Genomic DNA, 15,307 nt, shown 5'->3' with positions numbered 1-15,307 from the left:
ATTACATTCTGGTTTTTTTGTTTGTTTGTTTGTTTTGGTCTGTTCTGGTAACTGTTATATATCCAGCTAAGTTTAGTATAGGACTTGAAATAAAATAGAGACTCATAATTGCTCAAATAATACATAGATAATAGTTTCTAAAAATAAATAAAGACATATCTAATAGTATATACCACTATACATCAACTGATGTGGAAAAATCAAATGGATAAGAAAAAGGAAAAAATGGCTCTGACAAACCACAACAGGGAGCAATAAATTTATCTTCACTACTAACAGTGTGAACTGGGCTGACAATGTAATCTTGACTGCCAGTTGTTCTACAATATTTTCTGAAATGACTTATTTCCTTTTTATATCCCCTTGTCCCTAAGTGTTTGATTAATACAATGGAACTTTTATGCATAGATATTCTTTTAAATATTAATGGTAAGTCACAGTGAATTTCAATAAGAGTCAGTCTTGGCCAAATTCCAGGGATTACATTCCATGATAAGTGTAGTTGTCAGGTATAAAAACCTTCCGTGATCTTTGCTCCTGCCAGGCAGAATATGCAGCTCCCTTTGTAACTGATATAATTACCCAGAAATAGTTTCTTTTACCTAAAGCATAATTTAAAAGACACAAGAATGAATTCTCCCAGACTTAAGTGGATGTATTGGTCCAGAGGAAAGGAGGTGGGTTAAGCACTTGGAGGGCAGCTATTCTTTATAGACATTACTAGAAAATAAGTTAAGAGATAAAACTCTTCCTTGTTATAAAGGTTAGTGCTGCTTTACTATGTGGGCACAGGATTTACTTGAATTTATGTTATTCTAACATTAAAATATTAATTTTGTTTACATCATGTAGCTCATTTGAAGTAGTTCTACATTGTAGATAATGATTTTCAAAAACATTCAGAAGATCAGAAAATAAGCCACATGGTTTCAAAAATATCTGCAAGAATAATGTAGCTTTTTGCCTCCTGTGTGTATACCCAATGGAAGAAGATATTTTAGTGTAAATAGAAAGTCCTTTTCTGATTGCAAAGAAACTCTCAAAAGGTAAGACGTTAGTAATTAGTAGCAGAAGCCAGACTTTGCAACTTTTCACTGCATAGTCATATCAATTGAGTTTATAACAATTAATACATTGAGGAAATTTCTGCATGCACAGAGTTACTGGGAAGATTGCATATGACATGTAAATGAGTATCTTTGAAAGACCAAAGAAAATTGTTAGTGCTTATTTTATATCTTTAAAAGTTACAGTTCCAACTTGTAAAGTAGAATACCCATGCTGCAAAGTGATTCCTCAGTCAATACCAAGGTTCCTGCCCTTCAATATGAGCCTTTGTTGTAGACCTTGAACCTATATAAGATAGGTGCTGTCTGGAAGTCTATCTTGATCATCATAATGTAATAAGTATACTTATAGCCACTTGTCAAATACAGGTTATACAGTATTTATCATTATTGTAGATGGCATGACAGGATTCTTGTCTCTGAAATTGCTCTATAGAAAAGAATAGATGAAACGAAGGTAACATATAAGTGTTTTGGACAAGGAGAATCAATAGGACTTCTTAAACTGATGAATAAGTAACATGAAAACAAAGAAGGAGTAGAGGAAACTTTTAGAATTTGTATTGATATCTAACAAAGAGAGAGGTCTTATTTCACTAGATAAAACTTGGAAGGAATGGATTCATTCTGAACAATTTTAAATTTACTTTTGTACATACTCAATGGATATATTATTAGAAATACAGATAGCAGTTTGAAAACATGGGAGAGAGAATGTTGAAGACATACTATTTTGGTGTAGTTTAGACATCTACGTTGGGTAAAGGAGGGATACCTTATAAACAAATTGGAGTTGTCAGTGACCTTGTTAGACATCTGAGATTGTGTTAGGTTTGGACCACCTATTGTGTCACACAAAACACTACAGTTTCATTGTTATCCCTTTCATATATTTGTACATTAAAATCTTAACCTTCAGGAGTTCAGAATTTGACTTATTTTGTGACAGAGTGCTGGTGCAGATAATCAAGTCAATTGATTATGAAAGATAATAGTCTTTTATGATTTTATATCTTTATTATAAAGGGAAATCTGATTAAGCCTGGTGGCAAATATTTATAATTATAAAACGAGAACAGGATGCAGGAGGATCTGGACTTAAAGGTAATCTTCAAACACATAGCCATCCAAGGCTATGTAAGACTTGCCTCAAAAAAAATAAAAGGTAAGACATTTTGGAACAGGGAGACCACCATGTGAATGCAAAGTTGGTGATGGATATACCAGGGAGAAGACAGAAGTACATGGTGTCCTAGTGGTCTGCTGAAGGACCATCACTGTGTTTACTTGGTTTTGAATTTCTAGCATGCAGAACTCTTAGACAACATATTGCAGCTTGTTCTAATTTTCATTTTCTTTTATTTTTAGCAGAAATGCTAGTAAAAAACAATAATTCTGGAACTAAGAAGTATTGCTACAAAAAATACCTAAAGCTCTATGAGTGGGTATTGGGATGATGCCTAGACTCCTTTGAAGAAAGAGATTTCTTGCTTGTAGAAATATGGACATAGAAAGGTGATTTTGCTGAGGGTATAAAAATAAAAGAGGAGAGCTGCAGATGTACGCACACAGACACCCACACACCCACATACACACCCATACACCCCCCACACCACCTCCACATTCCCCCCATGCCCCCACACAACACCCTTACACACACATACATATACCTCATACACACACTCCACACACTTTGAACAGAATGTTCTCAGAACCATGAATGTTAGGATAGTTGTGGTTGAGGTCTCAAATAAAAATGAAAAACTATTGTCTTAAAGCAGCAGAGCTAGTAACTAATACAACTATTTTATTGTTATATATTTGTAGTTCAGTCTGTTTTGAATGTGCAAATCACCCTAAGATTCAGAATTTTATTTTTGTGACTTCATATTGGTAGATCTAGTCATGGAATCCCCTTTTTGTTCTCTTTTGCTCTCTACTTTTCCTGTAAACTCATGTAAACTTGCTTCCTCTGAGAAGTGTTACCAGACCCTGGTGGGTTACAAGTACAAATACTGTGTATCTATAGAATGGCATAAATAAGCTTTCGTGATGATACTTGTGAACCTGGTCTTTCTGACTGACCCCACCATTGAATATCAAATCACTTAGGGCAGAGAACCTTGCTTTGAATGACTTGGATATCAACATATTTGTAGCAGGAATCTTGACACAAATATATGTGGTATATATTTATGTAAATGTATGAATAAGGAAGCACATATTTTATAATACTCTAAGGACATTTTCATTGTTTTATAGGTAAGATCTTCTCATATCTGAAATCAGAACCAGTAAAAGAATAAATGGATCCCAGGACCAATGTAACCTACTTTATTCTCTTGGGCCTCTCAGAGAATACAAAGGTGCAGAAAGGACTTTTGGTTTTGTTCTTGTTCTCCTACATTTTGACCATGGTGGGAAATGCACTCATCGTTATGACTGTAACTATTAGTAACAGCCTAGGCTCACCAATGTATTTCTTTCTTGCTAGTTTGTCATTTGTGGATATCATTTATTCGTCTGCCATTTCACCCAAATTGATTTCAGATTTGTTCTTTGGTCAAAATACAATATCCTTTAAATTTTGCATGATTCAGCTCTTTACAGAGCACTTTTTTGGTGGATCAGAGGTCTTTCTTCTGTTGGCAATGGCCTATGATCGTTATGTGGCTATCTGTAAGCCCTTGCATTATTCGACTATCATGAAACAATGGGTTTGTGTTATGCTGTTGATATTATCTTGGGTTGGAGGATTTTGTCACTCAGTAATTCAGCTCAGTACTATTTATGGACTCCCATTCTGTGGTCCTAATATCATTGATCATTTTATGTGTGACATGTACCCCTTATTAAAGCTTGTCTGTATTGATACCTATGTCATTGGCCTCTTAGTGATGGCCAATGGAGGGCTGATCTGCACGGTTGTATTTCTGCTCTTACTTATCTCATACGCTGTCATCCTGTACTCTCTAAGGAACCTTAGTCAAGAAGGGAGATGGAAAGCTCTCTCTACCTGTGGCTCTCACATCACTGTAGTTGTCTTCTTTTTTGTTCCCTGTATTTTCATGTATGCACGACCTGCTGAAACTTTCCCCATTGACAAAATGTTGAGTGTGTTTTATACAGTCATTACACCCATGATGAACCCTTTGATATATACTCTGAGAAACTCAGAGATGACAAATGCTATGAAGAAGCTCTGGAGAAGAAAAGTTATTTCAGGACACAAGTGAGTCTTTTTCAATGAAGGAACTCTTGTGACTGTGTCATTGTTTCCTTATGATGCATATATTCTGAAATCTGATGTTAACTTCTATTATTTATAAAACATTTCTTAAAACTACAAAGGAATTAAAATGGTTTTACTATTAATAAATTTCCATGTTATAACTTTGATGGCATCTTGTTTATTACCATATGTGGACAGGCTTAATGCATATATAGTAGGGAACCAAGGAATAAGAAGTAATGAATCAGTAAATGAAATCTTTATGGCATTATACCTATTTTGCCTGTATTTATGGTTTACACTGCCATAACTTGTTTCATTTTTTGTTTTCTTTTTTGTTAATTTATTTTATAGTAGTTAAATATTTAAATACTATTAGACTCTTGCCAACACTTGATTCCACTTACATTATGTATGGAATTTTGGGTGTCATAATTTAATAAAATGAAAATAGAGAGCTCAATAGAAAAATAGTAGAGATAGAATGCACATAAGTGGTAAGAATGTAGAACCAGTGTACTTGTCAGTTATCTGGATGCCACCACTGACAGATGTTAAGACTATCCTATGCTATCTCTCATCATTCATGAAGAGGATGAGACTGGAATACACAAGCTAATAGATAAACCAGAAGCAGGGTGACAAATGATGCTTAAAGTGACTTCTATGTGGAATATAAAATAGCGATGCTTACAGGAGCAGAGACAGAATGATGGCTGTCTTCGATTGAGTAAACCGAAGATGTTGGGAATATGGAGGTTTATTAGCAAAGACTAATAATTTCCAGAGTATAATGTATACCATGTCATACATGGTTTATCATAATGTATTGTATACTTGAAATTTTGTAAGAAGGAAGAAGTTAAATGTTTTTATAACAACAAAATTAAGAAAAAAACTTTACTAAATGAGGGGAAGGATCTGTTAAACAGGTTGATAGTAATAAATTTTACGTACTGAATATGAATGGATCCATCTTTTAACAGTTAACCTTTAACAGTTTTAAATCTCTCAATCACACATAGTGCTACACTTTTGGTAAGCTAAAATGTCGAATAGTTTATTTGAAATGCTTTTATTGTCTGTTTTCTCTTTAGAATATAAGATTCCTGTTAAATTATCAATGTCCATGAGAGTGGTAGATTTAGTAAATCATTTGAATGACTGCTTAATAGAAATGGTGAATTGAAAAATTTAAAACAATTTATTTTCTGAGACACTTTAAGTAGAATTTTAATAATATTTTCTTTGAAGGTTTATGCATATAATGAGTCTTGCCTAAAATTTAGAAAATGCCTATAATTTTCCAGGAATCATGCCAAGCATGTTATTTGTGTCTGCTTACTTATTCTGAACATTGATTCATAAGGTATGTAGTATTAATGGACTTACTTTTTGCATGTATAATGACCCTACACAAAAGGTCAGAACCCTCCTCCAAGTACTTATCTTGAGACACTCATGCCAGAAACTGAATTGCAAAAGATCAGCTTGTGTTCAAACATGGTAGGTATGGTTACAAGGGGAAGTTGGCAAGAATTTCTGATCTACTTACCAAAATTAAGAAATTTGCCTACATTTATATATATGCTTTTATGATCCATGCAGTATGACACCTAGCACATTTTCTATGTTTTTAATCCATACCTCTGTTAAAGACATAATTTTGAGTTCAGTAGGTAAAGATCCCTGCCACAAAGCCTGGAAAACTTGAATTAAATTCCTGGGGCTCACATTGTGGGAAGAGAGACTTGACTATCACAGGCTGTCCTCTGGCCTCTGCATATGCACATGAGCACCTGAACATACACAAATAAATAAATAAATAAATAAATGCAATAAAAATTTAAGATTAGTTTATGGTTGGTATAATTTCAGAATAATATACATGTATATATGCAAGAATTCTTGTTGGATATCCTTTCCATGACTTCCCACAGAATCATATTTTTGGACATATGCTTTCATTTCCTCTTTGTATTCTTGTACATGCAATACATGCACAAAGCAATAAGTAAATGCAATAAAAGTGAAAAAATAAGTAACACAAAAAAGTAAGCCTAACAACTTATTGTCCTTTTGCCAACTGTCCCAATAAAGTTGTCTGTGAAGCAAACTGGACTCTAAGGTGTCACACTGCATCTAATCATGTGCACAGCTTGGTAGGCTTCCCTTTACATAAAGCCATTCCTGAATCTTTGTTTGTATCTGATAAGATGGACATTTTTATAGACTATGGCACAGTTATTTTGTAATGCACACTGTGTATGTGTATTCTTATTTAAGTTTGTCTCCTGTTTCTATGTTCAATTTTGCTTTTAGCAGGACTATCTAACAATGGAGACTGAATTTTTCTCAGGTACTATATTAAGAGGTGCCGGCTGTTGATTGATTGTAAGGTTAAATTTTTAAATTTTCGATGGTGGTGTTTCCTTATTCTCTTCATTTTGCTTTTATCACTCAGAAATTTGATCTTACCTATTTTTATGTTACCTACAAAACACTTTTGCAGGAACCATTGAGATTTGCTACTACCTCTTTGTCTTCCTGATTATTGGAACCTTTGCAAATTTCAATTGGTAGCCCCTCTAAAATGCTTTGTAGGATATTTGTTGATGAAGAAGTAATTTTTCTTGTTCAGGGACAGTTTCTCAGACAAGGTGGATTTATGTTGCCATGCTTACTCCAAAATTCCAAGCAAAACTATTTTAATAGATTGCAGGCTACCTAAATTGGCATATCTGGGGTTTCGTTTTGCTTTTTTCATTCAAGTGGTACTTGTCTCCAAAAGTGTCTAATGGGTTTTACTAGCAAGAAATAGCAGGCCATGCAGCTGGTTTGTAGTGAGATGTTGTAAGTGCAGAAATGCTAGCCAGATTGCAAGAGACTGTGGATGTGGAGACATTCATTATCCCATACCATTGCCTCACTCACTCAATGAAAACCTGTGCACATCCTTAATTGATTATTGGGTGTGTAGGAGTCTTTTAACATTAGAATTCTCATTCTGTCATTACATGAAGATTCTCATGAAGAGGGTGAACATTCTACTCTTAAAATGACACTGAGACTTTATGAGTGTTGCCTTGGACAATAGTAGGAGGCACAGTCTCACAGAAAATGAGGAAAAGACCATCATTCCACAACCCTAAATGAAGAACTACAAGCAACTAAGGAGAAATAGTCTTCCCCAGGGAACAACATGCCAATTGGTTATCCGATATCAAAGGGATCCTGAAACATACATACAAGAAACATTTGAAACTAGCAGCCTTTATTTAGAAGTATATATGCACATATGTATCTGCATATGCATATAAAACAATTAATGAAATAAGCCATGAAATTGAAAGAGGTAAAAGAGGGGTATATGGGAGAGTTTGGAGGGAGGAAAAGGATGTGGGGAGAGAGGTAATCATATAATCTTAAAAAGAGTACTTAAAAGTTACAAGTGACCCTGGGTAAATGAAGAGATTTTTTTTCTTTTTTCTTTTGGTTTTACGAGACAGGGTTTCTCCGTATTGTTTTGGAGGCTGTCGGTCCAGCCCCGACCCAAACTCACAGCGATCCACCTGCCTCTGCCTCCCGAATGCTGGGATTAAAGGCATGCGCCACCACCGCCCGGCTGAAGAGATGTTTTAGTGTTTCACTACTAAATATGATACTTTTCTGGGTTTAAGATTTATATATTCGTATCTATTAAAACCATTCATTTCTCTTAAACGACAATATAGTTCTATGAATATGATGTTTTCTGTGAAACAGAAGTGTGCTTTGAGGATCCAGCTTATCACCTGTAAGTGCTAGATCTCTCCTTCATGCAAACTAATTATCATTCTGCTTTCAGTGAGATGAACTGCTACCAGCTTGTGAGTGGTACTATTAGTGACACTAGCCATTTCAAGTCTGTGACTATGAGCACAAGGGAAACAGGATCAGAGTACTGCTGTTGGACCTTAATTCATGTTGTTAATGCCAGTCTTGTTGTCTTAATGTCCGATTCTAATGTAACAACCTAACTGGTGTTTGTATTAAAAACGGAGATTCAGGAGAAAAGAAAACGCATACATGTAATAAGTGGAAATTTTTTAAAAAACAGGCAGGATTATCTATGTTTATTTAAGATAAAACATATTTGAAAACAAAATTACATAGATAGTCACAATGATAAAATTACCAATTTTACAAGATGTTATACTACTCAAAAATATATATGCACTCAATACCAGGACACCAAATCTATAAAGCAAACATTATATCTGAAGTTAAGACTCCAAAATGATGATGCTGATAATAATAATAACAATAATAATAATAATAATAATAATAATAGCTGAGGAGCTTAATACCCTACTTTTATCACTGGACAGGCCATATAAATAAAAAAGAACAAAGACATACAAAAATTTAGACACAGTACAGATGAAATAGACTTATCACATATTTGCAGAGTATTTCTTTCCCATAGCTGCAGAATAAATATTCTTATCAGCACATAGAACATTTTTAGGATAGAAATTGTGTTAGCCTGAGAATCAAATATCAAGAAATTAACAACAATGTCAAAATCAACCCACTGTATCTTCTCTGACTATATATATAAATCAAGTACACATGAACTGGGGAGACTGCAAAAATGCAGGAAAAGTAAGCAATTTGCCAGGGAATAGTAAATTGGTGAATGAGGAAATTAATAGGGGAAATAAATATAAAATTGAAACACAGAAGCCAGGTTTGGTGGCACATGCCTTTAATCACAGTACTCAGGTGGCAGAGGCAGTGGATCTTTGTGAGTTTTAGACCAGCCTGGTATACACAGTGAGATCCAGTTCAGTCAGGACTATGTACACAGATCCTGTCTCAAAAAATTGAAACACTGCATACCAAAATTACAGAATAGAAAAAACAACACTGAGTGGAAAGTTTATATCAATAAACATCTGTGTATCCAAACTAGAACTATTTAAAATTAATAACATAATACATTTAAGGCAACTAAGGAAGCAAGCACAGCTGGGATTGACATGTGAAGCAAGATTGTTTATAACCTAAATAAAAAAATAGATCAATGATAAATCAATTGGTAACAGGGCAAAAATCAATAAAATGAGCAATAAAAATTATAAAACCTTTATTATATGTAAAGGTTAGAAAAATAAAGAAAGGACAATGATACTCAAACAAATAATATCAGTGATGAAAAAGGGATTAATAATATTACCTGAGAAATAGAAACATCCTTCAAGGATTTTTATAAGCAAATATACAACAGCAGTTTGGAAAATCTAGAATATATGAATTTATTTCTCCCCATATTAAAAACACTAAGATTTCAGAATTGATCTTACAAATTCTGTAAACAATTGTATTGGAATTTTGTAGACATTGCATTGAATCTGTAGATCACTTTTGGTAGGAGGGCTATGTTTGCTATGTGAATCCTATCAACTCATGATCATGGGAGCATGGGAGATCTTCCTGTCTTCTGATATCTTCTTCAATTTCTTTCTTCAGAGACTTGAAGATTTTATCATACAAGTCTTTGACTTGTTTGGATTTTATATTTGAGGCTATTGTGCATGGTGTTATTTCCCAGATTTCTTTCTCAGCCCTCTTGCCATTTATATAGAAGGGCTGCTGGATTTTGTGGGTTAATTCTGTATCCAACTACTTTACTGAAAGTATTTATCAGCTGCAGGAGTTCCCTGGTGGAATTTTTAGTGTCATCTATGTATGTTATCATATCTTGTATAAATAAAGATACTTTTACTTCTTCCTTCCTAATTTGTATTTCTTTGATCTTCTTTGGTTGTCTTATTGCTCTAGCTAAGACTTTAAGTACAATATTGAACAGGGATGGAGAGAATGGACAACCTTGTCTTGTTCCTGATTTTGTGGAATTCCTTTGAGTTTCTCTCCATTTACAATGATGTTAGCTGTGGGCTTGCTGTAAACTACCTTTATTATGTTGAGGTATGTTCCCCGTGTCTGCAATGGATAGTGCATTGAACTTCTAGTGACGAAAAAATAATTCTTCAGTATTTTTATCATGAAGGGGTGTTGGATTTTTTGTCAATGGATTTTTACATCTAACAATACGACCATGTGATTTTTTCTTTTAGTTTGCATAGATAATGGATTACATTTATTTATTTTGGTATATTGAACCATCCTTGCATCTCTGCGATAAAATCTGCTTGGTCATGGCAAGCTCTGTGGAAGAGGAGGCAGAAGGAATGTGGAGCCAGAGGAGATGGAGATCACCAGGAGAACAAGGCCCTCTAAAGCAACTTAGCAAAGCTCATATGAACTCACAGAGCTTGAAACAGCAAGCTCATTGATCTGCACCAGGTCTTCTAAGTATATATTATAGGTTTCATTTTAGCACTTTTATGGTACTCTTGAATGTGTGAAATAGTGGGTCTCTGATTCTTCTTGGAGGTTCTTTTCCTCCATTTGTCTGGTCCAACTTTGATGTGATGGTTTTAATTTTATCTTATACTTTATTTAGTTGAAATAAACTATTGAGTCAAAAATAACTTGATCTCAGGATAATAAAATAATGATTTCAATTTTCAAAAAAATCTCTTTTAAAATGTTAATATTTAAGTATGTGTGTATATAAAACATTAAATGTAACACAATAAGTAATAAAGTTAAATTAAAAAATAAAAGTTTCTTAATAAATAAAATCCAAAGAATAGGTGACTTAATTGCAGAATCACAGGATACTTTCAAAGTACTAATTCTAGTTTGCTTAACCCAAAACACCTGGCAAAGAGGGACCACCTAATAACAATACTATGCTGATGCAAAACCTGTGTGCATAAAACAAGAGAAAGGAAAATTACAGAGGCACACTAAAGACCCAGAGCTGAGCAGCAGGCTCAAACAGAAGTTTCAGAGCCATTGTGGAGACCAACCCTACCTAGTGTTAAGGACCATAGGTGAGTAGAGGGAACAAGTTCTGGGGAATCCCATGTACCTCAATACTGGTAATGTATATGTTCATTTGCCTGTTGTCATGTCATCTTTACGCAATGTATACACACATCAAATGTTACACTTAAATTTATGGAGCACTTGCTATTTAGCTGTTTGAAAATAAATTGAAAATCAATATGTAAAATGATTGTAATAAATTTTATGATATCATTTTTCTAGATAGCAGGCAATAGTGACTTTCCAGTGAAGGCTTGCTTAATAGTGATAAAAACCCAACTTACAGTAGTATGAGTCAACAGAGAAACTGTACAAGGATATACATATGGGATTAAGGGCACCCTGTGATTCACATGTCCTCAGCTTTCTTAGTAAGCAACATTTATCTAGAGAAAGACTCATGTTTGCTTAGTATGAATATTTCAATACTATTAACTTATAATTCGTGAACATGGGGTATCTTCTCACTTATGCTTGCTACCTTCGATGATACACATAAATGTTTTATAGCCTTTAGTACAGTTTGTTAATTTTATAGTAATAAATGTACACATGTTGCTAGTTTTCACCTCCTTAATTAAATGCACTCCTGAATATTTATTATGCTTCTATAAATAGTATTTTTTTATTTTTGTTATCTATCTGATCAATTTGTGATGCCCATAAACTCATATACTTTACTAATTCTTTTAAAATTTTGCATACATATAGAATGTGTTTTGGTCAAATTCATCTATACTTTCTTTTTTTAATAAATTTTATTTAAATTAGAGACTATCTTATTTTACATATCAATCCCAATTCCCTCTCCCTCCCATCTTCCCCCATCCATTCCCCAGGGAGAGGGTGAGACCTTCCATTTGGGATCATCAAAATCTGTCAAGTCATTTGGGACCGGGCCTAGGCCCTCCCCTGTGTATGTAGGCCAAGAGAGTGTCCCTCCATGGGATATGGGCTCCTGAAGTTCATTCGTGCACTAGGGATACATCCTGGTTCCACTGCCAGAGGCCCCATAGACTGCCCAGTGCTCCTAACTGACACCCACTTTTAGGAGATCTGGTTTGGTCCTGTGTTGGTTCCCCAGCTGCCAGACTGGAGTTCATGAGTTCCAGCTTGCTCAGGTCAGCTATTTCTATGGGTTTTCCCAGTGTGGTCTTGACCCGTTTGTTTGTCCCTCTTCCCTCTCTGAAACTGGATTCCAGGAGTTTGGCTCAGTGCTTGGCTGTGGATCTCTGCTTCAAATTCCATAAGCTACTCTTCTTTCTGAATCAAATCATATTTACTTCTTGTCCTTCCACTCATCTCAACTTCATGTTCTCTGTGTGTATTAAATTTGACATGTACTACTATTATTGGCACACTTGTAACTTTGTCTATTAATTTAGGATATAGGTTTTTTTTAACCTGTCTCAGCTCTCTAGTATCCTAGTGGAAAACTCACACATACCTGGCAGTCACAGAATAATTTATTACTTACTAGCTTCTGACCATCTACTGTAAGCAAGTTCTGGCCCAAGAAAATATAATGAATGTCTTCACCATTTGATGAATAATAACTGCATATTTCCAAAATATTAGAATCCCATGATCAGAGAAGAGTTTACTCTAAAGATATATACCTTATTTAGATATTCATCTTATAATCTCATATCATTAATTCCCTAGTAAAATTGTGCACTGTATGTAAACTTCATTTTCAAATCAAACACTTGGTTTAATTTGTTCTGCAATTGAATCCTAGATTATAAAATATGGAAAAAATGCCAGGCTTGTAGGCATAAGATGAATAAAGTCTCTTTTTCCTATACAAATAGTATTAAATAAATAATAAAATCAAAAAAGAATTTATGTGAAGCCCATAGCCTAAAGTAAAAGGATATAATTAAACATGTTTTATTCATTATTTGTAATAATCAACATCTCAGTATTACATAGGTTGTTTTTACTAATAACCTAATATTGTAGACTTTTTAGAACATGGAGATTTTTCCAGTTACTTTATATTTATTGAATAAAGCAATAATTTGTGGATGAACAAATACTTCAGCAATGAGGAGCACTTTATTCTTTCATTAAAGATCAGTGTTTGCTACCCATAACTCAAGATGTTTTGCTTAAAACACACTGTAACTTTAGTTCCAAGAGCATCCAAGACCTATCTGTCTTCCATGGGCATCTTCAACCACCTGGTGCACACACACATACACACATGCTTGCTAAACAAACAAACAAACAAATAAAGAAAGAGACTTTTAGCTATGATGATAAAAACATGAGAAAAGAGAAAAGATGTACTGTCTCAGTTTAACCTTCTGCTTAAGTAAATATCTTCAAGTAATATCCATCTCTGCATTTCAGTTGACAATCCCATCCTTGAAAAAAATGTTGGAAGTGATTTAATGTATTACCCGTGCTTGTAATATTCAAAGACCCGATTTAGTTGCTATCTGAATTCATATTTTTTCATCCAGAGCTTCTTTATTGCATTTTTTACTTCAGAATTCCTGAGGGTATAGATTAAAGGATTTAATAGAGGAGCCACCATAGTATAAAAGACAGCAACTGCTTTATCTATTGGCAGTGTGGTCCCTGGGCGTAGATACACAAATATGCAAGGAATAAAGGACAAAACCACTACTGTGATGTGAGACACACAGGTAGAGAGGGCTCTGTGCCTGCCTTCCAAGCTATGGTTCTTTAGAGACCGCAAAATGATCACATAGGATCCCATTAAGAGGAGGAAGTTAAATAGGCAGATGAACCCACTGTTGGCAGCAACGAAGAGACCAAGGGTATGCGTGTCCATGCAGACAAGTTCCAACAATGGGTATAAGTCACACATAAAATGGTCTATGATGTTGGGGCCACAGAAGGGCAGCCAAACTGTAAAGAGGATCTGAATGGTTGCATGGAGAAATCCTCCTGTCCACGCAACTCCCACCAGGAGAATGCATAGCTTGTGGCTCATGATGGTCATGTAGTGTAGAGGCTTGCAGATGGCCACATAGCGGTCATAGGCCATCACTGTCAAGAGGATGATCTCAGTAGCACCAAAAATGTGCTCTGCATAGACTTGTGCCATGCATCCATTAAAGGAGATGACTTTGTTCTCTTGAAGGGAGTCAGCGATCAGCTTTGGAGCTGAAGAAGAAGTGTAAATCGTGTCTATCAAGGAAAGGTGGCTCAGGAAGAAGTACATGGGGGAACTCAGAGCCCGACTATTGATGATGGTGACCACAATGAGCAAGTTGCCTGAAATCGTTACCATGTACAGAACCAAAAATGTCACAAACACTACTTTCTGCATTTGGGGATTCTGTGTAAGACCTATCAAGATGAATTCAGTCACGTTCCTCTTATTCTCCATCTGTGTTGTGTGGTTTATTTGATTTTTGAACTCAGAAAGGGGTATTTTTACCTTTAGGAAAAAAGATTTACAAATAAATTTAAATGTCCCCAAGATTCTGTATCTTCATCATTCTATTGCTTCACAGATGAGACCTGTTTTTCTAAGTCTTGTAAAAATAAAAATCTTACATCTGTTATTATTTGACTTTTTATCTTTTTTTCTCAATGGTAGCAGTATTCTTATAACACATGGGACATTACGAGGAAAGGAATCAAATTTAATAAGGTCAAAGGAGAAATCTAAAACATGTTTTCCTCCAGAATAACAGTGCAATCATTAGAAGTACTAATTTTAGAAATTAGAAAGACCTAAAACTATATATGAAATAAGGTGAATTAGAACAGTAAAATAGTTCTTCTACCCTAGTTTTGATTATGTAAATATTCCAGAGGCAAAAGTTAGTGATAATGACTATGGAATCAATATTCGAAGACTTTGTGTTTTGAAGGCTTATTTCAAGAATAAAATTAAAATGGAATGTTTCCCCATAAAGTTGTAGATAGATTTAATTTCATACACATCAAACCATATTTATATAAGTTACCTTTTCTTTATATCCTTTCCTGAATAAGTAGTACTAGAGGACATTATGTTAAGTGAAATAAGAAAGAAAGTTATCACAGGTTCTTTCCCATATGTGAGTAATAAAATAAAAGT

General features: G+C 34.5%; 2 protein-coding genes across 2 annotated transcripts; one reads left to right on the top strand and one right to left on the bottom strand.

Moving 5' to 3' along the window:
• Positions 1-3,373: 3,373 nt before the first annotated feature.
• On the top strand, positions 3,374-4,303 carry LOC101825618 (olfactory receptor 4A47-like). The gene has a single exon (XM_005064568.1). The coding sequence runs from the start codon at positions 3,374-3,376 to the stop codon at positions 4,301-4,303; it is 930 nt and encodes a 309-aa protein (XP_005064625.1).
• Positions 4,304-13,684: 9,381 nt separating this feature from the next.
• Positions 13,685-14,620, bottom strand: LOC101825880 (olfactory receptor 4C12-like). The gene has a single exon (XM_005064569.4). It carries the CDS (start codon positions 14,606-14,608, stop codon positions 13,685-13,687), a length of 924 nt encoding a protein of 307 aa, XP_005064626.2. The 5' UTR covers positions 14,609-14,620.
• Between the last annotated feature and the right edge of the window lie 687 nt (positions 14,621-15,307).

The sequence above is a fragment of the Mesocricetus auratus genome, unplaced genomic scaffold (genome assembly GCF_017639785.1).
Source record: "Mesocricetus auratus isolate SY011 unplaced genomic scaffold, BCM_Maur_2.0 Super-Scaffold_100004, whole genome shotgun sequence".
Classification (NCBI taxonomy): Eukaryota; Metazoa; Chordata; class Mammalia; order Rodentia; family Cricetidae; genus Mesocricetus; species Mesocricetus auratus.
The sequence above is the reverse complement of the archived record's forward strand: the minus strand, read 5'-3'. Positions and strand labels throughout refer to the sequence as shown.

What these genes read in the sequence shown, in the direction of transcription:
- LOC101825880 (XM_005064569.4), bottom strand. Translation starts at nt 14,608, where the DNA reads ATGGAGAATAAGAGGAACGTGACTGAATTCATCTTGATAGGTCTTACA.
- LOC101825618 (XM_005064568.1), top strand. Translation starts at nt 3,374, where the DNA reads ATGGATCCCAGGACCAATGTAACCTACTTTATTCTCTTGGGCCTCTCA.